At 46.2% G+C, this 22,738-nt stretch overlaps 1 protein-coding gene across 2 annotated transcripts in view; it reads right to left on the reverse strand.

Moving 5' to 3' along the window:
* Positions 1–671: 671 nt before the first annotated feature.
* Positions 672–22,738, reverse strand: part of roraa (RAR-related orphan receptor A, paralog a) — a 148,636-nt gene continuing 126,569 nt past the window's right edge. For both annotated transcript variants that reach the window (XM_084671611.1, XM_084671612.1), the window contains 9 exons: positions 7,705–7,790; positions 6,171–6,312; positions 4,720–5,115; positions 4,008–4,129; positions 3,754–3,886; positions 2,843–2,950; positions 1,720–1,830; positions 1,396–1,508; positions 672–923 (listed from right to left, as the gene is read on the reverse strand). In XM_084671611.1, the coding sequence (XP_084527737.1) occupies positions 759–923; positions 1,396–1,508; positions 1,720–1,830; positions 2,843–2,950; positions 3,754–3,886; positions 4,008–4,129; positions 4,720–5,115; positions 6,171–6,312; positions 7,705–7,790 (1,376 nt within the window). In that variant the 3' untranslated portion in view covers positions 672–758. The remainder of the gene's footprint in view (positions 924–1,395; positions 1,509–1,719; positions 1,831–2,842; positions 2,951–3,753; positions 3,887–4,007; positions 4,130–4,719; positions 5,116–6,170; positions 6,313–7,704; positions 7,791–22,738) is intronic.

A 22,738-nucleotide genomic window follows, 5' to 3' on the forward strand; every position in this document is an offset into this window, starting at 1 on the left:
GAGGTGCCGATTGCATCACCATGCCGACGGAGCTTCTCTCAAAGGTTTTGCGAGTTTTTAATCCACACACTGCATCGAAAAGATATACAACGAAACACAAGAGAAGGGCTGAACTTGACCTATATGTGCACATTTACCTGGCATTCATTTATACTGCGGGACAACCTACGAGGCTGATGATCAATAAAAAAAAGCATACCTGTATTTCTGTTGTTTTGGGGTTGTGGTCAAATAGCTGACACAGCTGAATTTAATGTAAAAAACGAAGTATGATGTATTTGATATATTTCGTTTTTCAATTGAATAACTCATGTGCTATTGGAACTGTAAAGGAGAGAGGTGGAGCCACAGATGTTTAGTTGACAATCTCAGGCCTGTGCATAGTGAAAGGATCACTGATCAGTGCGAATTGTCTTGGGACTGTGCCAGTATGATGTGTGAGTGTGAAGGTCAAGTTCAGTTCAGAGAGAGTATGAGTCTCTGTCTTCTTTTCATGTCCCCTAGGTCTTAGAGCCCCCTGTTCTCACCCCCACAAGTGAATTCAACCCCCCCAAAAACAAACATACTATAGCCCCCTTCCTTCCAAACCACCCCATTCCCCACCCCCAAAGCCCTCCCCTCCGGGATAAAACAAAAATAAAAGACTGAGAGTTGTGCAGTGTGCTGTCGGTCCTGGTTTGTGCAGGGCACTGGTAAAGTGTCTCAGATGAATGCTCCACATTCCTCCATGGTGGGCACACTGGCACCTGGCAAGGCTGTTACCCGTCAATAGGCATGGACTGCTCAAAGTCCGATCCGAAAAGCTCCTTGTATAAGGGGGGGAAGTGGGCGCGCACAATGTCTGGGTATATTGCTTTGAAAGCCGTCAGCTTCTCTGTATGCCTGCTGCACAGCGCTCGCAGTGTTGACACTTTGCATATCAACTGTGTGAAGAGAGGAGACAGGCTGTTATTTAGACTTCCAGGAAGGCAAGGACATGGAGCTATGGCAGAGAAGACATCTCCCTACAGTTGATCTCACAAAGGGGCAAACGCACATGTAAATATTGATACAGCCTGCCTACCATGAGGAAACCTTGACACGCCATCTGATGGAGCTAGTACACAATACATTTCGGCTGGAAATAGACGCTTGGTTGTAGGATACGAACCGTGATATCTACAGCATCTATGGCTTGATTTAATCTAGTGTTCTTCCTGTTGTCGGGTGCACATTGTATTCAAAGAGTTTGGGTTCGTTATTAATGCTTCAGTTGAGACCAGGCCCACTTGACCATCGCTTTCTGCAGGATCAAACTCTGTATGTGTGTAAGAGTTTGTGTGCGTGTGTATCTGTGTGTGTGTGCGCGTGTGTGTATGTGTGTGTGTGCGAGAGACACAGTGTGAGAGTGTGTACCTTTGTGAGTATGCCGTCTTCTCTGTGGTTCTTCTGAAGGACATGCTGGAGAGCCAGCTGGATCTTCTGCTGGAGTTTCTCCACCTTTACCTTCTCCTGAAGCCAGGAGCGGTCTGGGAGGTAGAGACACACAACATTCATCTCTGCAGCCTTCTTACAGACCACTCAAGGTGAACTAGGTCAAGATTGTGAAAAATCAATGCTAGGTCCTCCTAAGAGCACAAAGGGACACGAACGCCCCCAGCAGGAACAGTAGCGCATCTGCTTGCTCCAAACCCTCCAACCCCTTCAACCTCTTGTGTCTGCACTGTCAGTGACACCTACCTGCAGACATCAACACGAAAGCGGAGAACAGGGCAATCTCATCCTCAGACAGGTGCATAGAACACAAGTTTTTCCCGAACTCGAAGACGGAGCTGATCAAGTCGTCACAACCTGTCAAAGCAAAGGACACAGAGTGAAGACAGGGGTTGAGACAGACCAAAAGACAGAGTCTCATCTTTGATCTTTATTGGGAGAGAGGCACACAGGCAGAAGAGAGACATGCTGACAGCACCCAGGATATGTGGCAAGCAGAACAGGCAAGGCTTTTACTGACTTTCCCCTTCCAGGCGGGGGACTTTTGGCAGTTGGGTGGCGTTACGCAACCCAGAATGAGGTCACTAATGAGTCTTTTAGTTAAATCAATTATTGGGGATTGAGAGGGACAGGATGATGCCAGAGCAGCCCCCCCCACAAGCTCAAGCTCAGAGGACACAGGGAGGCTTGTTAGAGAGACCCCACACACGACACTGGAAGAGACCGTATTGTTTCTCGTGGCCTCGCACACACAGGAAGACAAGTCATGCCCAAGGAATACATACACAGACATTCATGGACACACAACCATACACGCATGAAAAAATCGCATTTGATGCGCACACACACACAAACACACTCACAGAGAATCAGATTCAGGGATTCAAACACTGGGATTTTTTCTATTTATCAAGTGCATTTGTATGCAGAGGATATTATGCAGTCAACAGTCTTAGTAATTTTATGGCATTTAAATGCAAAAAGTACTTGTTTAGACTCCAGATATTTTACTTTTGAGTTCCTGTGATGGTTTTGATAGAACTCTCCCAAATGGCCTACAGTCTGTCTTTATTTATTTCACAGTAACAGGAGTCATATGCAGCACTAGTGCTTCAGTAATAATTTGGCTGTACCATATGGAACCACATGGGAGAGGGCAGAGCTTATCTTAGTGTGACCTTCCTGGCTCACAGCACTGGAGTGTGTGTAAAACACATCCCTTCTCTGCTAGACCATACACTGGCATCGAGAGATAGGAGTATTGCCATCACACACACACACAAAATATAGGCGCACAAGAACACACGCACACGCACGCACGCACACGCACACACACACACACACACACACACACTTTTGGAAGACTCACCTAATGACTTGAACACATCGGGACCAGCATACTTTCCATCAAAATAGACTGTGTTATTCTGCGAGTCGAAGGCACGGCACATTCTCACAAACACAACTTCCAAAGAGCCTGCAGAGGAGACAGGAGTATCACGCTAAATCTGGCATCTTCTCTTTAACAAATAGAGTTAGTGCTGCAAGTCATGCATCAGCATGGCCAAACACACACTACAGTACATGGCGTATTGGGTTATTCCTCATTTGGACGCATCCATCTGGCAGAAAAGGCCAGAAGAACCATGGAAAATATCACATATCACCACATTGCAGTCTGGTCTACATTCACCCACGATGAAGAGAACGGTAAAATAGAGTACTTAGTTCAGTAGCTACATTGCTTTGTGCAGTGGGGGTAGATTAGAGGATAAAGAAGTTGTGATCGAAGCCATTAATGCTTCTTATTAAGTGCAGCTGTTTTAAAATGTCACATTAGACATGGGATCTCAGTCAATATTTCATTATCAGTTTTAGAAGTGTGAAAGCAGCAGTAAAGACTCAAGTCTGCTTTCACATGTACAGGCCATCCAGAGGGGCTAGACCTGTTGGATTTTTTTTACTGTGTGGACGTGTAAGTATTTGTTAGTGTGTATATACCCACGGAGTGATTTGTTGAAGGGCAGGGCACAGAGTGAGAGGAGACAGCGAGTGTCCAACCACTGTGTATCCAGCCAACACTAGCTCTGCATGTGTATGTTTGCATACGCATGTGTTCACTGAATTGAGGAACAGAGAGAGGAAACAGGCAGGGGAGGGGGTGTCTTGCACCTAGTCTGACTGTCTGAGACCGAGGTTTTGTGCAGTCAGGTCAGCTACACCCTTGTGTCAAACCCGGGGGGGAGGAGAAGGCCATGCTGACGGGCTGTCCTGTCATACCTGCTTTCAGCAGCACTATCTGATCGTTCTGACACAGCTCCATGAAGCCATCGATGCGCTTGGCGAACTCTACCACGTACTGGATGGCCTCTGTTATTTTTATGGCACACAGTTGCCACATCACCTCCCGAGGCTAAGGAGAAGGAAGGGAGAGAGAGAGAACCAGAGATTATTAGGTTATAAATAGTTCAGGTTATTGTATTGTTGTGTTAGTCAAATACTGCAGCAGGTGGCCCAGCTCTGCTGAGGTGTACCTTATTCTGGTAGCTCTCCATCTCTTCCTGCAGGAAGGCCTGCCAGGTCATCTGCTGTAGCTCCTCCCTCAGGTACTGACATGTCTCCATGTGGGACTTGGAGATGTTCTGGGCCAGGTGCTCTGCAACATAACCATGCGCCCAAGAAGACGCGTCACCGTCAGAAACCTGAGCACAACTCACACAGCGTTGGACTAAAGTTGAGTAGAGTCTTGATAGAAATATGTCATAGGAGGGTACACATAATCAATTGGAAAATACCATGTTGATATTTTTGTTAACGGCCTCCAGGAAGCTCAAAGCTGAAGGTTCACCCAAACACAATGTCGCAATGACACAAATACATATGAGGAGTGAAGTGGTGGTCCACGCAACAATACTCATTGAAACAAAGGTCACATCTGCTCAGAGAGAAATATTGAGCGTAAGAAAACGTAAACGGTTTGAAGACACATCTGTTAAAAGGAGTTCCATGGCACTGGGGAACTGGAAAAAAAATGATTTCCCCAGGCGCATGCCCTGCTGCTTCATGATTGGCCCTAATTAATGGAAACTAATTACAAAAAAAAATCTCTTTTAATGAGTGCTGGAGATGAGTCTCCATCCTCATGCTATTTTAAGCAACCTTTGTGTCGTTTTGCCCCCATGGTTGAGTAAGCCCACTCAAATCCCCCCGTCCCACCTACACACCATTCCCCACCACCACCCTTACCTAGCTCAGCCATGGAAACGGTGGGAGAAGTCTCCCCGTTGGTGAAGGAGCAGTAGGGGAAGAAGCCAGAGCCGGGGGCAAAGTCGCAGATGGGCTCAGGCTTGATGCCATTGATGTCCAGGCCGGACTGGTCGGGGGAGGGCTGGATGTCCAAGTAGAAGCTGCTGACCGCAGAGTCTGGCTTGCTGCCGTCGGGGGTGTGGCTGTCCATGTAGCCGCTGAGGTCGTCGTGGAGCTCGGTGAGGCCGTTGGTGGAGAGGCCGTATGTGGGGGTGAGGGGCTCGGCCTCGCCCGGCTGCTGCTGGTGGTCGCGCTGCTGCTGCTGCAGCCGGTGCTTCTGGACCTCGGCGTAAAGGCTGTCGCGCTGCTTCTTGGACATGCGCCCGAACTTCACCGCTGTGGAGGAGGGCGGGGGCAGGGGGAAAGGAGGGATGGGAGGGTTGGGTGGGTGTGTGGGGGAGACACACACACATGCACGTCAGACCCCCTGGCACCTGTATCACTGTGGCAGAGCAGCAGCCTGACTGGAGATTTAGGTGTTTCACAGGGTATTAGCGGCGCACTGTCTCATCACTACAAAACGTTCAACATGAACATCTTAACTAGGACTCTTCTTCAGGGAAGGCAAGCTGAGCTGCAGTGACTTTTACAGCTTACAGGCTACTCAGACATGAGACGAGCTGAATCCCTGGTTCCTATTACACAGTCTCCAGACTAAACTGAGCTGGTCGTTAGAGGTAGGGCCCTTGGACACTGGGGTCTGGCAAAGAGTCAGAGGGCCAACAGAGTGGAAATGAGCGGAGCAGAGCACGGGCAGATGGCCTATGGTGTACTGGGTGAAGGCATAAGTCACCTTGGCTGGTCTTGATTGTGTGTGTGTTTGTGTGCATGTGGGAACATGTGGTCATGTTATTGTATGCATATGTGTCAATGTGATCCCATGCATGTGTAAATGTATGTGTGCATTCATGTGTCTTTGTCTGTCTGTGTGTGTTTTTGTGTAAAGGAGAGCAGTGGATAGACTCTGAAGACCTGGCTGATTAAAGGATTTTGTCTATGGCCTGTTCAGCTCTGATCCACAGCCTACAACCTAGCCAAGCATGGCCCAGCCAGGCCTACCCTACCCTACCCTACCCTACCCTACCCTACCCTATCCTAGTTGTGGGCTCTGCAGGTTGCCTGCAGTACATACAATCACCTGTGTGCTCCCATTACGGCGTCTCACCTGCACCAGCACTAATGCCATCTCCTAATGACCCCTAGTTCATCAAAACGACTTTCTGTCTCAGCACACCCAGAGGACATACCCTCACCTGGTGCTCTCATGCACCAACGTGCACAAGCCAGTTCAGAATAAGTTGTCCATACATGTACTGATCAGATTACCCCGCAGGCTCATTTTCCTGGAGGTTCCCTCCAGTCCTTTAATCTACATGTGCTACTGTACGTACCGTCCCGGGACATGCCCACAGCCAGACACTTTTGCAGCCGGCAGTGCTGGCAGCGGTTGCGGCTGGTTCGGTCGATCAGGCAGTTCTTCTGACGGGGGCAGGAGTAGGCGGCGTTGCTCTGCTGACTCCTCCTGAAGAAGCCCTGCGAAGAGACACACACACATGGGCTCAGAACACCAGCCACCCTGGGCATGCAATGCTCCTCACACAGAGCTATGGGGGAGATCTACGGGGCTTCAATAACGCTAATTCTCGCATTGTTCTCTATGGTGTTGCCTTTTATCGGGTACTTATCAAGAATGATATGCTGTGGTTACGCACACTAAAGAGCATTGTGTTTCTCCATAAGGAGTACACAGCCATACCATTAGTTTGTAATGCATTACTTTATGTTACTGGTTTAGTTTATGAGTGCTGGTGAATTGTTATCGTACAATTAATTAAGAAGGTAATGGATATGAACTGAGTGCATTGCACAGGGATGGTGTGTTTTAGTCTAACGGGGAGAGAAGACAGTATTTTTCTTCAGCGGGGGTTATTAGTGTTGATTAACACGCAGTTTCAGCGCGTGCGGCTCTGAGGGATGGTACACACACACCGATCGGATTCCTCATCCTCTGACTTAATGAATTGATTCCAGCACATCATTAACATGCCCCACTCCACTGCTCCATACACATATGTCTTAATTAGCTGCTCATTGGCTGTTTAATTACAAGAAAACAGCTGACAGCTGCCAAGTTGCTTTATAATGGCAGCCATTACGGAAGTCGGCTATAACTGCCGGTGACAAGTAGCACTCTTTAATAACGCTGTGATTTATGGTCCAAACTCCTCTACTCGCACATATCATTAAAAGCCTCTCTGCCTAAAGTAATTAGCAATCATTAAAGATACATTTCAGTAGTTTACTCTTCAGCGTTTTGTTTCTCCCACCGTCTTTGTGTGGGTGGGTGGAGGGTGGGGTGTGCGTTCAGAGGAGCAGCTGAAAGCGTCTGTCTGAGAGTCTCTCTTTCACACACACACACACACACACACACACACACACACACGCACACACACACACGCACACTAACATACACACACTGCAAAGGTGCAGTCTGTCTGAAGAATGCTAATGATTTGCTTGGTGACAAGCAGGGGAACAAGAATTCACTGCCAGTGCAACATTTCCCCTCTCACTGAAAGGTTGGTGTTTTTGAAACAGTACAAAAGCTGGCTTCACTGAGAGCGACATACTGTAGCAAAGAGCCAAAAATCTGCTATAATTCAAAGCACTTCCTCTTTTGATGCTTTTATTTCAAGATTGGGACGCAGCACAACTGAAAGCAGTGAGCGAGTCTGTCCCTGGGAGGGACAGGAAGTACAAGGATGCCGAGTCACTTTGTCCTGCTAATTGTGCCGTTCTGGGACATCCTCTGTGTGGCTTGACCACTTTAATGATAAGGCTTTCCATGTGTTTACACTTTGCTGCTACTCTCCAAATCTTCCCCAAAGTTGGCCAACAATTTCAAAGGCAGGTTTTCAAGCTTACCTTACAGCCTTCACAAGTTATCACGCCATAATGGATGCCTGATGATTTGTCTCCACAGATCTTGCAAGGAATTATTTCGATTTGAGCTGGAGAAAGGAAAAGAAAAAGACAAATCAAAACTTTTTCCCCACCTTGCACAAGTAACAGTACAACTCCTTCACCATGGATGCATGTAAGTACATGAAAGAGCAGTCGCTTCAAACACATCTTATCCTGTGACTTTGAAACCTTCACTTCCATACAGCATTAACAGACTATCCACAGAGCCGTGCGTGAAGGCGGCCATTTTAAGTCTTCATGGAGCCACCAACAAGCCAATGTAAACATGGTGTCAATTTACATCGTAAGCACAACTTACATAAGGAAAAGCCACAGCTCTTCGCAAACCTCCTAACCTTCCCCAGTAGTAATTCTAGCCCCACAGCATGACAAAGAATCTCACTCAACCACATGACTGTACTTATTCCCCAGTGGAAACGTTCCTCTTCCCTACGCTTGAAACCCCTCAAAACCTTAGCATTAAATGCACAAATGGCCACAAAAAATGATAACATTTTCACTGTACTGAGCAGAAAGTGGCTAGGAGTCCCAAAGTGGTTTAGAGAGTGGGGGGTTCTGTTGAGAGCAGTAATGTGCCGTATAGACTGTAGTGTGAGGCCGCTGACAGGCTTGTGATTCAGCAGGCTGCCAGAGAGGACAAAGGCACAGAGGACAGGCCTCATCCATCCTTGGCCTGGAGTACAGGAGCAGACCACAGGACAGTTGTCGGCAGAACACACACGCATGCAGGCGTCTGAGACACAGAACTCCCAGCCAGCCACTCGGCTCCCTGCTTTATCACTGTAGCGACAACTCTCTCTTACAAAGACAAACACGAGAATGCACAGATACACACACGTACATACACATTCTCTCTCTCTTTCGCGCTCTGCTCTCGCTCTTTCTCTCCCTACAGAGATTTATATCTCCCTGACCTCCTCCTAATCGTCTGAATCCTAGCATTGCCACAGCACAACCAGACGAGCCCTCTTATCTGGTCTGATTGAAAACAGATCACTGCAGGATGTTTATTACAATATACTGGCTGACTCCCTACAAAGTGGCAGACAACCAATCAAATCACAGATCAGATGATACACATCTATTCTACCTTAGACCTGAAGAACAAAATTATTTTCCCCTTTACTAACAACTATGAACCATGTAAGAAACCAGCAAGGCGTGCATGCAAACTGAACACCTGTGTCAAATGATCACACCAGCCTCCCATTATAGAACCATCCAACTTCTGTCTGGAGCTGGCGCTCTACTGGAGACAATCCAAGGATACCTCCATGCCCAATCCTTCCAAACTAATTTGATCACATCAAATGGACCTTTGCTAAGGCTCAATCCGGCACACTTATGCCACTTAATCAACAGGCGCGTGTGTTGTGTGATAATGTCCCTGACTCTAAGGCCTGGCCAGTGGAGGGTCCCTGATCCACTACCCCTAGTCCCCAGCGACACACCAAGCTCCACTTAGAAGGCTGTTAGCTGCACTGCTAGCACTGCCGGACTCAACAAGACTTCTCCTGTAAACAGTGAATTAGCCTACATCTGAGGTAGACAAAGGCTGCGAGGGCAACCAGTGGAGAGCAGAACACTTTGAACAAAGCCGCCTGCGTAGCCTGCTTTAAAATGGAGGGGCAACGTTCCTCGTCTGCTTACATTAGGAAGAGGCCCAAGCAGAGCCAGATGCTGACAACCTAAGTTGAGAGGGTTACTCTATGATGAATCCATGGGAGCTACCTCCCTTCTGTCAATGGGTGTGTTATTTTGGTTATCTCGCTGTGAACACTGGCATTGCGGGCAGTGCCCTCCATTGTTTGTTTTTGTGGACTCCCTGCATGAGCATTAGCGCTGCAGTGTGTTTCGACTCCTTTAGCGTTTTCAGCCTCATTACTTACATAATTTGTTCTGACATGCACTCACAACAACTGAAGCGTGCTGTAATTACGCCTGGCTGTGGTGGATGGGACATCGTTCTGCAGTAATGTGCCCTATCCATCGGGTGGCAGTGCAGGGCTGTGAGAGACACTCTTCTTTGCTAAGCCCAGCCTTCAGACCCCCATCTCAGCCTCACAAGCTTCAAGCTCTAAGCTCCAGGCTTAGGCTGCTGCCAGCCAGCCAGCCAGCCAGCCCCCCCCCCCAATCCCCCCCCCATCCCCCCCCCAATCCCCCCCCCCCCCCCAGCATGGCTGTGAGATGCCTTCATCTCTCCTGAGGAGCCAAGGCTGACTGAAGGCTCGCTCAGGCCTGACAGAGGCTCTGCCACATCAGGTGAAGGCAGGAGGGCCGACTCTGCAGGATGCCAAGCCGGGCAGGGCCAAGCTGGGCCAGGCTAGGAAGGAGCGTGAACATGCCTTCCAAAGCTCTACCATAGGAAGGCCATTAATGCACACACAGATACAAAACTGCACACCACACGCAAACAGCAAGACGCTTACACCCTATTTTGAAAAACACAATTTAATAATAGTGTAATAAGCTACCTTCTGAGATAGAGGGTAAAGTAAATACACAGTATGGAGGAAGACAGCATGAAGATTAAATAAGCCATGAAGTCATTTGCAATCAGTTTGAGTTAATATTTGTGTGTGACTACGCTATGGCCCAGCACAATGAATCACCCTGGTGCCCCCGAGTGACAACAGGGGTTTAAAGAGAATCCACTCTGGGGGATGTCGTCAAACAGTAGGACTTGTTCCTAAGCACTTCAGATCTGGGAGTCAATATCTATTGACACAACGGGCTGTGGCGTCAACTGCTTCTCCATGCTGAAGCAGGCAGCTGCTTCCTTCTCTGTGCTGGACCAGCTTACTGATGTCCTGATCCCATGCACCGGGGCCCTGGGTCCCTTGGCCCCTCTGCCCACCCTGCCAGCTAGCCCAGCCCGCTTGGTTTACGACATCAAAGCCGGGCAGAGTGAGACAGGCAGCCGTGCTTAAGCCTCTCCCAGCAGCCTCCTCTCTGCATGGCCAGGGCTGGAAGGCGCCTCCGTCAGCACACAGGCCACATCAAAGAGTAAGGGGTGGCTGGGGAGGGGGGTGGCTGAGATGCACTGACGATGTGTGAATCACTGCGCATTTACACCGCCCTCACCATGTTGGAGCCGAACAGATGCTAATGACTTAGAACCAGCCCCGTGGTGTGTGGGCAGCTCTAACAATGGGAACATGGAAACTGGTCTTGGTGTTCAAGAGGGTCAGCTCCTGCTCTTGATGATGGGGAGATATTAGCTGCCGGCCTGCCTGCCTGCCTGCCTGTGTCTGTAGAGCTGTGGTTCAAGGACACTTATTCACCAGTTCTGCCATTTGGAGAGGATGACTTGTCACTCAGAGCTTTTATCCAAAAGGAGGGTGCGGGTACTCTGGACCCTGTGGCCCCCAGTCCTTTATTGTGTTTTCAGCCCTGCTTAACACAACCCTAGCTAGACACAAACCCAGGATGGGACCAGGAAAGTCAGACACACGAAGCCTTACAAACAAAGGCCCTGTGCTTCAAAAGTCTTTTGAAGCACAAAGATATCACGGATATCAATTGAAGAGAACATGTATGCATTCAGAGCAGGCTTGTGTGAATATGGAAAAACACTACAGTCCTTGCTGAACCTCTATGTCTGGTGACATAACGCAGGATTAGGATGATCCCTTACATTACAGAACCATGTTGCAGCCATCATTCTAAATCTGAGAGCTTAACCCAATGCCGAGTCGGTGTCGGTCAGCTATTAAGGAATTTTTAATGACCTATAGCCACATAGGCTGGTAATATTGGGAGGGAAGTTCAAAGCCAAACTCGCCTTTTGTAATTGGTGTATAACTGTGAGGAAGTGAATGAGGGGAATAATGTGAGTGTGGTTTTGCGTGTTTTGCGTGTGTCTGTGTTGTGTGTGTATGTGGCAGTGGGTGGGTAAGGGGGTGTTAGTGTGTGTTGACAGCTGTTAGTGACCAAATGACGCAAGCCAGTGGGCTCATGTTGGAGATTATGTAAGAGATTGGACAGCAGTGCTGGGTCTGTGTACAGCACAGCATTATGGGCAGATTAACAATGGCTCTGCAGTCCAACACACAGGGACAAATAACAGTTTAATCAAATTGTCCACTAAACATTTCACAACACAACAACAAAGCAAATGTTGAAAAAGACCACATGACTACAATATGAGAATCTGTTGAGAAGATTTCTTTCAAGGGGAACATTCACACTGACACCATTACACTGCCTGGGTCATTGGACAAGCTTGCAAGTGTAGAGTGAGCAATGTTCTACAACCATGATTTGCAACCATTTTAACTGCTCGATTGATTTCCCCCATTGGCAGTGGAGATCAGCTGTCGTTTGGAAACAGAAGGAGCCTTTTTTGAACAGATACCCACAATAGTCAGACCAAGTCTTAGAGAAAGCGACAGCCTAACAAGAGCTGGAATCACAACCCTGTCTTGTTTCATCTGCCAGGCTCCACTGTCATGTTGTAGAGTAACAGAACAGAATGGGAGCTTTTTTTATTCCCAATTGCACAGCAGAAGAAAGGTTATTTGAATGTCAGAGGCATAGGACAGCATCGCTACCGAGCACAGAAAGAATAGCATAAATGTGTTATTTGTTTAGGGATTGGAGTCTGTTGGCTTATTACCATGAGCTACTGTAGCACATATGGCATTTACTTCTAAATACAGTAGCACAAGACAAACCACACCAGGCTTACATATTCACCTGCACATAAAAAACTCTGTATCATCATTTTAACTTTCCTCAGTCTAACACAGAAACCAGCTAAAGTCATCACAGTGTTTTGACCACCAGGATTAGGGAAGAGGAGACATAATTGTAATTTTTTTTATGTCTCTATGCTTTGCCGCCTCCTGCTAATTCCAGAATGTCAACCACCGCCAACCTAAGCTATGATTCCCTAGAACTGGAAGCCAGCTATATGTGAACAGATATTCCAGTTTTAGTGGAAGTGCCTTAAACTTTTCCTATTATTCCCACATAGCAGTCCAGTGACATTGCTAAAGCCCAGGTTTGGACAATAGCCCTAGGCTGCTTTTTGGATGAACTCATGCATGCTTCTCTGTGTTTTTTGTGTGTGAGGCCATTAATATTTCATCACCACCCAACTGGTGATGCCTGTACAACACAGCAGCATTTTTCTCCCCCTGCATTTATTTGACTGTCTTATTGAAATGCATTCTGACACCGTCGATGCGGGGGTGCAAAGAGGGAAAGAGTATTCCCAAGCCTCTACGCAAGACATCTCTCTCCGTGTCTCTCTTTCCGCCAGAGGAGCAGTAATTTGGGCACTAATTTATGTGTTGTTGTGGCAAAGATTGACGAGCTTCCTGACTGGGAGTCTGTGTGCTTGCACTCTGGGGGAAACAACAAAAGCCCGGGTTTACCGAACAGACGAGCACCGGGAAGGGTAGCATGTGTGCGGCGTCCCCTCCCACCTCCCCCGTCCGCCCCACCTGAGCTCCCCTCTTCCCCTCTGCCGCACCCCCTCCTTGCTCTCTGTGATCAGTGACAGGTGAGGCTATGCCCTTGGTAAGGGGGACCCTGGTGCCAGGGGGCATGCTCCTCTCTCCCCATGCCACTGTGTGTGGCTCCCAGAAGAAGCCTGGGGCAGGGGGTGGGGGGGTGCCAGAGTGACATACAGCTTCATCTGATGGCACAACACAGTCAATCTGTGGATACACTATGCACTGCACTCACTCGCTTATGCATTCTGTCTGTCCCTGCTACTGGTTAGTTACAGGGAGCAGTGAGAGGGGAGGTGCCTCGTCAGGGGCTGCTGTTTACACCTCTTCTGCACTCTGAACATTTACGCATATTCATCAGAGAACGAGGTTCAGCTAATCTTCTGTCGGGACTTTGTTTGAGGTCCCTGTTAAATCATGACATGATAGGGACTGAGTGCAAAGTTCTCCTGTAGTTGTTTTGTCAACACAAACAGTACCTTGTGATGCATGGTACTAGACTTCACAGAAGACTCAGACTCACTGAGGCTGAAATCACAGAGGGCCCATTGATTGACTGCTTCGGGAGCTGTTGCAGTGGCGGCACCGTTTGAATGCGAAAACGTGTGGGAGAGCTATCTCTCCATTTTGAACCTAGCTGTCCACTTGAGCTGAGCAGGCTGTGGTTGAGGACTCGATGGTGGGTCCTGTAGTTCTGTAGAGTGGCTTGGTTAAGCAACTCTTGGCCTCCCTAAGCCCCTCAGGGACACACAGACTGGGACCCGAATATGCATAGAAATATAAATAATGATCTCTTCAAAACATCCAGTGCAATTACACAGAGAAACCTTTACATAACAACAAAGAGGCTTGTTCCATGGCACTGGGGAATTTGCCGCTGCCATGCAATACCACTACCTTTCTCCTGTAATTGCTGCATTAGTATGCATTTCTGGGATACGCCTATCTGCTGCTGTGCTTTATTGACTATGATCTCCTTTGTTAGGCCCTCCTCACAAAGAGACAATAAGTTATGATGGCATCCAGTTAACTGACATCTATACACCGTTCTACCGTGTATTGTGTGTGTGGAATGAAGTATGATGAATGTGGTTCATTTGATTGATAGGTTGTAATGGCTTGTACGGTAGGTGTCTGTGTCACAGCAAACCCCGTGCATAAGCATGAGTTTTGCTTAGTTCTCATGCACATATTGTGCACTTGATAATGCATGTGATTGTGTGTGTGTGAGTGTTCAATAGAGTTGGATGAATGTGGTTCATGTGACTGATGGTGAGAGGCCTGTTCCTCAGGAGGGGGAGGGGGAGAGGGTGGACGGAGGAGGTGGAGTGGATGGGGGCTGGAAGTCCAGGCCCAGGCTGATGCTCAGGGTCAGTGGGTCAGAGGCACAGAGCCAGAACACACAGGGGGAGCAGGGAGAATACTTCAGCTGACAGTAATTGTCCCTCTGTGCCTGCCTTAGGAAAACATGTTTCCACTGGCTGCCTGGCCCAGATAGTAATCATGAGCTTGATTTGCTCCGTTGAGGAGGGGAGCACAGCGTGAGCCTCCAGTAATGGCAGGGATCACTGTTTCAATCCTAGCTCACATCAAATGAATACTGAATTGTAGTTGCAAAGTGCTCTTTTGACAACCCATGCTATAGCTACTGAGCTGTAGTTACACTGTCCATGTTTGTACATATCAATGTATAGTGCAAGGGAAATATTGATCTCCATTAGTCATCTCAGGAGAGGGAAACAGACCTTTCTCCTGCAAATCCTCAGCTTTACTGACTGAGAGAGATCTTTCTGTCACTATTTGCTCAGACGCACCAGCATAGCCTGGGAGAGATGAGTTAAACAACCTGAACAGTCTTAGCCATACTCCTAAACATCTTGTCAGTTCATAAAACATAATCTTTGGTTTGTTCAGAGCTAGATCTCAAGGTCAACAAACTGTACGTAGCTGGAGGGAGAGATGAAAAAGCAGTGATGAAACCAAGATAAAGGCTACTTAATACAATATCTCAAGAACTTGTCACATTACACTGTAATAATATTTGAACAATACCAAACGTAGGTTGGCAATAATGTGCCACATTAGTGCTGGTACTATAGCTTTGATTGAGACCCTGGTGAAAAATGTCTCTGTGATTAAAGACTGAATTCTCTATAGCTCACAACCTCAGTAACTCAACCCTAGTGCACTGCACTAGTCTGGGCTTCTCATCAGCGGTGAAAGAGCAATGAAAGGAGAAGCAAGATAAATGACATCAACAGCCAGCTGATACTTCCATAGACGTGTGATTGAGACAAATGGGCCTTGTTACATTAGCAGGGATACTGAATCCTGCTGCTCACAGATCCAGCGGACGATAGACCTGAAACTAGAATCCCCCACCCTTTCCAGAGATCAGCTGTGTCATGGGACCATAGAAAAAGAGACAGAGAGATGGTGAAAAGGAAAGAGAGAGAGAGAGAGAGAGAGAGAGAGAGAGAGAGAAAGAGAGCAAGAAAGAAAGAGAGCAAGAAATGGAGAAAGGGAAAAAGAGAGAGAGAAGGAAACAGTTAAAGATTTTCTTCCCTTTGGGACTTATTTGGTTTTCACAATGTATGCTTCATGTTTGACTACCCGCAATGTTCTTTATCGTTGTTATGATAAGTGACCTATGCACTTTTGTAAAATTCTCTTGGAAGTGGCTTTGAATAAAAGCGTCTGCTAAATGCATAAATGTAAATATAGAGAATGAGAGAGAGAGAATGTTTTCAAGCAGTCTGACTGAGTGGCCCCAGTCACTGTGTTACCCTGGACACTTCTGCTTCTCCCCTCACACAAGCCTGAACAGACTTCAAGCCTCTCCTGCATTTGTGTGTGCGCATGTGTGCATGTCAGTGTGTGTCATTATCCTGAAATGAAGCCCAGGTTATTTAACTAAAGTTTACCCATCATGCTTCATTTATTGTTAATGAAACTACATGTGCAAACTGATTTAAATGAAAACATTTGATTAACAGAAGGTTAAATATTTACTTTTAATGACATTTTGACAGCATTTTATTAAATTTTGCTGCTGGCACTGTCAGTTTGGCAGATGACCAGCCAAATGAAGCCTGATGAATGTGAATGGGTTGAGTGAGCTCTATCGTTGTTAACATTTTCGCAACGTGTACTATCAAACCACATTGGCATAATTTGACTAAATGTAAAATGTAAATTTAATCCCAGGAATTTATCATACTCTGAGCTTTACCACAAAACATGTTAAATTATAATTTTGTTTGTGTGTGTATGCTGGCTACATGACAGTAAAGCAGACAGGGACCTTTCCAGGAGTCAGCCTTGAAGAAGATTTGTCCCCCATATGAAAGGCGTTCCTAGATAACAGGGGAGTAGGACTATAGTCTGTCCTGCTGCCACACACAGTTCACAGACTGCTTACAGCATGTTAGGAACAATCCCCTCCCGCACCACTGTTTTCATAACCCTACAAACACTGGCCTGGTTTTGTTTAACATGGCAGGATTACGCAGCCATGCGCAAAGCATGCTACCCTCCTTGCATGCTCTTGCCTGTGGTTGAAGGCTCGAGCTCTAGCTGCTACCTTTGCATGAACCTGCCTCAAGACTGCTTGTGAATGTACCGTGGTGCCTCTAATCCTGGGCTAATGAAGAAGTGCCAAGATGGATGATTGCATAAACACACCCCAAAAGCCCTCAAATAATAATCAGCTCTGTAGCCCATTCTACTAGTATGCAAAGGCTCTTTGCATAGTGGAAAAATCAGAAAATCCCTCCTGCCTCACCCCAACCAGGATGCTGCCATGCTTTGTTGCTTCAGGAAGCAGTCAATACAGTAGTTTCCACTGGAGAGTGAAGCTACGCAGGCTGCACCAGCATGAGATGGAAATAAACCTCCCCTCCCCTTGATTTCTAGCAAGATCCTGACAGCTCTGTTCACCTGTTCAAACAAACTATTTCAGAGAAGAACTTTCAGACCAAGACAAAAACTAAGAAGATATTGAGGAAGACAATAAAAATCATAATACTGGTAGCAATGAATCACCCCCCCCCCCCCCGAAAGGCCATTACAATGTGATTAAGTGCTTGATCCCACATCCCCCTCCCTGTCATTGAGTGTTTAGCTGTGTAGGTCTCGTATAGAGGGTATGAAAGGGAGGATCGTGTGTGATAGAGATGGAAAGGAAAGTGAGCAAGACAGAATGAGAGACAGATTGAGAGAGAGAGGTAAAGGGACAGAGAGAGGGATAGAGGGAGGAGAGAGAGAGAGAGAGAGAGAGAGAGAGAGAGAGAGAGAGAGAGAGAGAGAGAGAGAGAGAGAGAGAGAGAGAGAGAGAGAGGGGGAGGGAGGATAGTCCAGGGCAGGAGAGCGTGGGACGTTAAGATGAAGTGGGAGACCCCACTCCAGGAGGTTGCTCCCCAGCATGGAGGCAGCAGCAGCCCCCTGCCTAATGAGGGGTGAAGTGGGCCCCCCTGTGGGACCCCCTCAGGCACATTCATTAGGAGATGAAAAAGTGTTTCCTGCGGTAGAGCCGGCGCTCGCCGCGGCCCGGACATGTTTAATTTAGACCCAAGTGAAGAGAGGCCAGATTGGCCAGGTCTAATCTCACAGGCCCGGGCCAAAGCCATTGACAGGCAGAAACAACGAGTTGATATGAAGTCAGAAATCGTCAATCAAATAATACAGACGTCAATTACATCAATAGAAACCATCCAAGAGCAAATGTTTGCTATAAGATACATTTGGAGATATGTTTTTGTTTTTCTGCAAATAGCAGTATGTCGCATACTCTACTTTCTCATCTTCCTCGCTACAGGCAGCAATGATAGATACATTTTAGCCAGTGGTTGTTTGTGGATAGGAAGCAGGGATTATGATAATGCTGCTTCCAATTCTGAAATGATTCTACAATACAAGACAGGTGTAAAATACAACTGGGAGGTTAATTCATGAGCTTAAAAAATGAATTCATTGGGAAGATTTCTCTGGAAAATCACATTTCTTAAGACACACATACGTTTTGTAAACACAGTAAAATGTCACAGCTGCAGTTCATGGACTCTCACCCATGAGAGGAAAAGGTGCATTAAAGAGCTATCACCTTGCAAGGATTCACATACAAGCCTTCTTATCAGAACAGTTTATCCTTGTTCTTTATGTATCCTCTTATTTATTAAGACGGTCTCCTTGCCTTGTTAGATATGTAGAACCAATCTCTTGTAATTAGCAACTGCTAACCTTTGGGGTGCTAATCTCCCGCGAATTGTGGATTTGTACATCAAAGCCCTACACTTCCATATACAGGCTGTAGTCGGGGTTTGAAATTACAGTTGATTTGAAACCTGCAATTATTTGTATAGCGTGGATGCAAACAGCCTCCTCTTTTATGTCTGCCAGAATCCCGTGGGTTTGCCATAAAGAATCCTTAATCCACTCCAGTGGAATCCAAATATAGAGTTAACACTGGGTTGCAAAACTCAGATGTGCAGCCAAGTGCCTGCTGTGCACGTAAAGTAGAGAAAGCTTCCTTTTTGCATCGTACAGATTAGATTTCTTTGGTAGCTTAGATGCATCACATAAGAAGCAGGCAATTGCTATGGGGGATGAAATCAAACATGATTAAATAATGGAGTGTGGTTACTTTTCCAGCCTTTGCCTTTCCAGAACATTAATTGAAAGTTAATAAAACAATCAATGTCTCTGCCTTATGTCTCAAGCACATCACTTGTCCAGAGCCCTTCTAATGGGGTGCACACTGATGTGTAGAACTCTGAGCCCGGACTCTGAGCCCTTTCCTATCCAAGGCCAGAACAAATCCATTGTTGTGCAAGGAAGGGGGAGATTAAACAGAAGAAAAACAACTATGTGAGAGAGCTTCCCACACATACAGTACACACACAAAGGGGAAAGATGCCTTAAGCCTGTCTTGTCTCTAATGAGAGACATGAGCTTCACATGTGTCAGTGCTGTGCAGCATGGGAAACAACACATGCAGGATGGAGGTGGGCTTTAATTCAATCTAGCCCATCTATCTTTGTACTACATCAATACATGTCAGTGGCCAGCAGGCATCCATCATAAACACTGGATTGAGTCAGGTCCACACACTCAATATCACAGTTTAACAAGACACGTGTAACTGAAGACATCAAGTTCTTTGCAGATTGTGTATGACTGGTTGCCATTTAATGTACATGCAGTACACCCACTGACAAAGAACACAAATACTTTTAGATTATCTCGCAAAACAACGTGACATGAAAGCGTCCTCCTGCTCGACCATTGGTTTTTAATTAAGTAGTAATGAATTAACAATGATGTTGTTATGTATTTAAAGGCCACCCTACACCTAGCCTGAAACTCAAGCCTCCCATGGAAATCTCTTACTTACCTTACAGTAACATGGACCCCACAGTTACACTTAAATTACCATGCTAAATGGGAACAGACACCCCACCCTCCGACACCTGACATAAACATGCATGCATAAGTGAGCAAGATGCTATTGAATGTCATGGAAAACCTGACCATGACAGCTGGAATCAAGATTCATATTGCTGTCTACTCCACTCTGCTCTGCATGTGTCAACAAGAGAAATGGGAGGCAGCTGAATCTTCCAAAGTCCTCTACACATATGTGCAATGATGTCAGATTTATAGTCAAATAAAAAAATGAAACAAAAAAAACATAACATACGAAACACTCTGGGGATTGGCTTTGAGCGATGGCAATAGCCTTGCATGCAGCCAAACTATGATTTATGCACTTTGGCTCGGGAGTGCACAGGACAGGTACTGTGTGTGTGTGCACGGTGACTGGGCCGGGGACTGCAACAATGATGGAACAGACACTGAGAAAAATACTCTCTGTGTAAAATTGCTTCATCTGTTTACAATTCCATTTGGGGTTTATGAGAAAGACAGACAAACAGAGGCTGATATATTGGCCCGGTGACACGGCTCGGCAGGAGCATTCACACACAGATTCATCTCTCACTTTAGAAGCCAAATGATACGTCTAATTTGCTGCGAGCACAGTTATTTTTAACTTCTCCAGCTGTCAGATAATGGAGCTTGACTGTCAGCGCTGTGTGTGTATGTGTGTGTGTTTATGTGTGTGAGTGTGTGAGTATGTGTGTGCTAAAGGTTGCAAACTCTTTTCAATTCACCCTTCCCTTTGAGAGAATTACAAAACGCACATTCTATTCGTTAGGCTGATTGACATTTCTTTTTCCCTTTATCAAAATCAAAGGGAGATTAAAAAGAGAGTTGACTGGATGGAAATGGAGACTTCTAACTTGTTTTCTGAATGTGGTTTTGACATGGCGTGCCAATAATTACAATACCTTGAAAAGTTTGCACTTTTCACTTGAAAGAACAGACACTTCTACTTATTAATTGGAAATACATTTTCCTTTTCTACTATATCCTGAACAAACAAACATTATTGTATGATACGACGGTCTTGCAGCACCATTTGTTCTATACAGTGGATAAAGTTCTCCACATAACTTATTATTACTGTACATTATTACACATTAAGTGCTTGAAAGTTGTAATGTACAAAAGCCTACAAGTATTGTTTAGGCAGGTAATTCATGTGCACTCTCTTTACATGGTCTGGCTTGTCTTTAATGGCTCCCTCACACTTCCGTCTTCCCAAACTCAGTAACAGAATGCCAAGGGAAACTGTCCTTAATCAATCCACTAGCACTCTGCTATTGTGGCAGTGGTCTCTCTGATGTAATCTAGATGGACGTTAATGGATCCTGTGGACTCTCCTCATCAGATAGAGGTGCAAATCACAAGCCTCTCTCTGTGTATGCAGGTAATAGTAGCCTAATAGCCGTCATCCAGCTAGCGGTGGCTGCACTTACATAGTTCTCAATTGATGAGCTAAGAGGGGCTTTCTACATGACAATCTCCATGGAACATCACATGGAACATTAGTAATAAGCAGGTAAGCCTGAAAACAGTGTCCCATTCACTAATTTGGCAGTAACGGGAACTGCATGGTCTGAGAGTCATCTCCGACATATATATATATATACACTGAAACTAATATGACATTCTCTGAACAGCTTAATTATTGTGGGTGGTATCAGTTACCTTAATCGTCACACAGCCTATTATATTGTTCAATGTCATGGCGTGTCCATGAAAACATTCCAACTGTCCAAATACCCACCTGACCTCTGTTGTTTGCCAACAGCTACTCAACTGCAGTTTATGTAACAGCAGCAAGCGGCCCATTCAGAGGATTGGCTCTGTTCACTGAGACAGGCCAGCTGAAGAGTCAGTAGCCTAGACAGACTATGCTCTGCTCCACACTGGAATTAAGCGTGCCATGTCCAGGCCCTGACACAACATAACAGGGATTAGGGCCCCAGCCTGCCTCTCAGGTAACCAAAGACAAAGACCCAAGTAGGCCATGACCCGAGTCACTTCCTGCCTTGAGGTAAAGTGAGGGGGGACCAGCCATGAGCTCAGGTTAACTACTCTACAATGATGTTCTGGCCTGGGAACTTAAACTGTAATCAATGGCAGTTTGAAATCTGATGCCTTCCAATAGGTGTTCTATTAGAGACTAAAGGCTTCCAGAAGAAGGTGAGCTGAAGTTCTGACCTCCAATAAAATACTGTACAATGTCGGGCAAAGCCTCCTTGTGAACAACTCATATAAAGCTTTTGGATTTTACAAGCCGACTGGCTGGTCCAAAGTCAAAATCATGAAAGTGCATGACTTCACATGATCACATGATATAACTTTTAATACATTATATATGTAATTCCAATCAGTTTGAGAGAAATTTATAATCATGAACTTTCATGTGGCATCTACAATGTACATTTGAGGAGATGCACTAGAAGGACTTCACAACAATAACGGCTATTCTTCTCTCGTTTCGGTGGTTAATCACACGTTGTTTGTCATATTTGGACTCACTGTCTGCCAACCTGCTGAGGCCTCCATGGCTTGGTGGAACTTGCTGAGATAGGCATTACTATTGCCAACAGCTAACCAAATGGATATGGTTCTTTTCAAAACCGGAGTGAAACATTGGCTTTGGATTCCTTCCCTTTTTTGTTGAGATTTCCCGTTTCTACACAACTGTAAAATACATGACCAAATGGATAGCTTTACCTCTGCATTGTTAACAGGCCTGCATACTGGCAGGATCTCCTTTCTCACCTCATATGGCATAGAACCAACATGCTTAGGTGCCAAAGACTTATTACTCTTTAAAGGTTACACGAGTAGTGGATAATGGTGGTGGTGAAGTGGCATCGGAGACCCAACCCTCTTGTGAAACAGTAGCTCCTGCTACAACTTTCTACATGCTCCCCTGGCCTTAGGATGGCCAACTCTCTACTCAGAGCTTGTAACACAATAGCCTTTATGATTCTCAACACAGTGAAGCAGTGTAAGAAACCCTCTCTCTCTCTCTCTCTCTCTCTCTGTCTCTCTCTCTCTCTCTCTCTCTCTCTCTCTCTCTCTCTCTCTCTCTCTCTCTC

This window comes from Hypomesus nipponensis, chromosome 14 (genome assembly GCF_054491055.1).
Source record: "Hypomesus nipponensis isolate SF chromosome 14, ASM5449105v1, whole genome shotgun sequence".
Lineage (NCBI taxonomy): Eukaryota > Metazoa > Chordata > Actinopteri > Osmeriformes > Osmeridae > Hypomesus > Hypomesus nipponensis.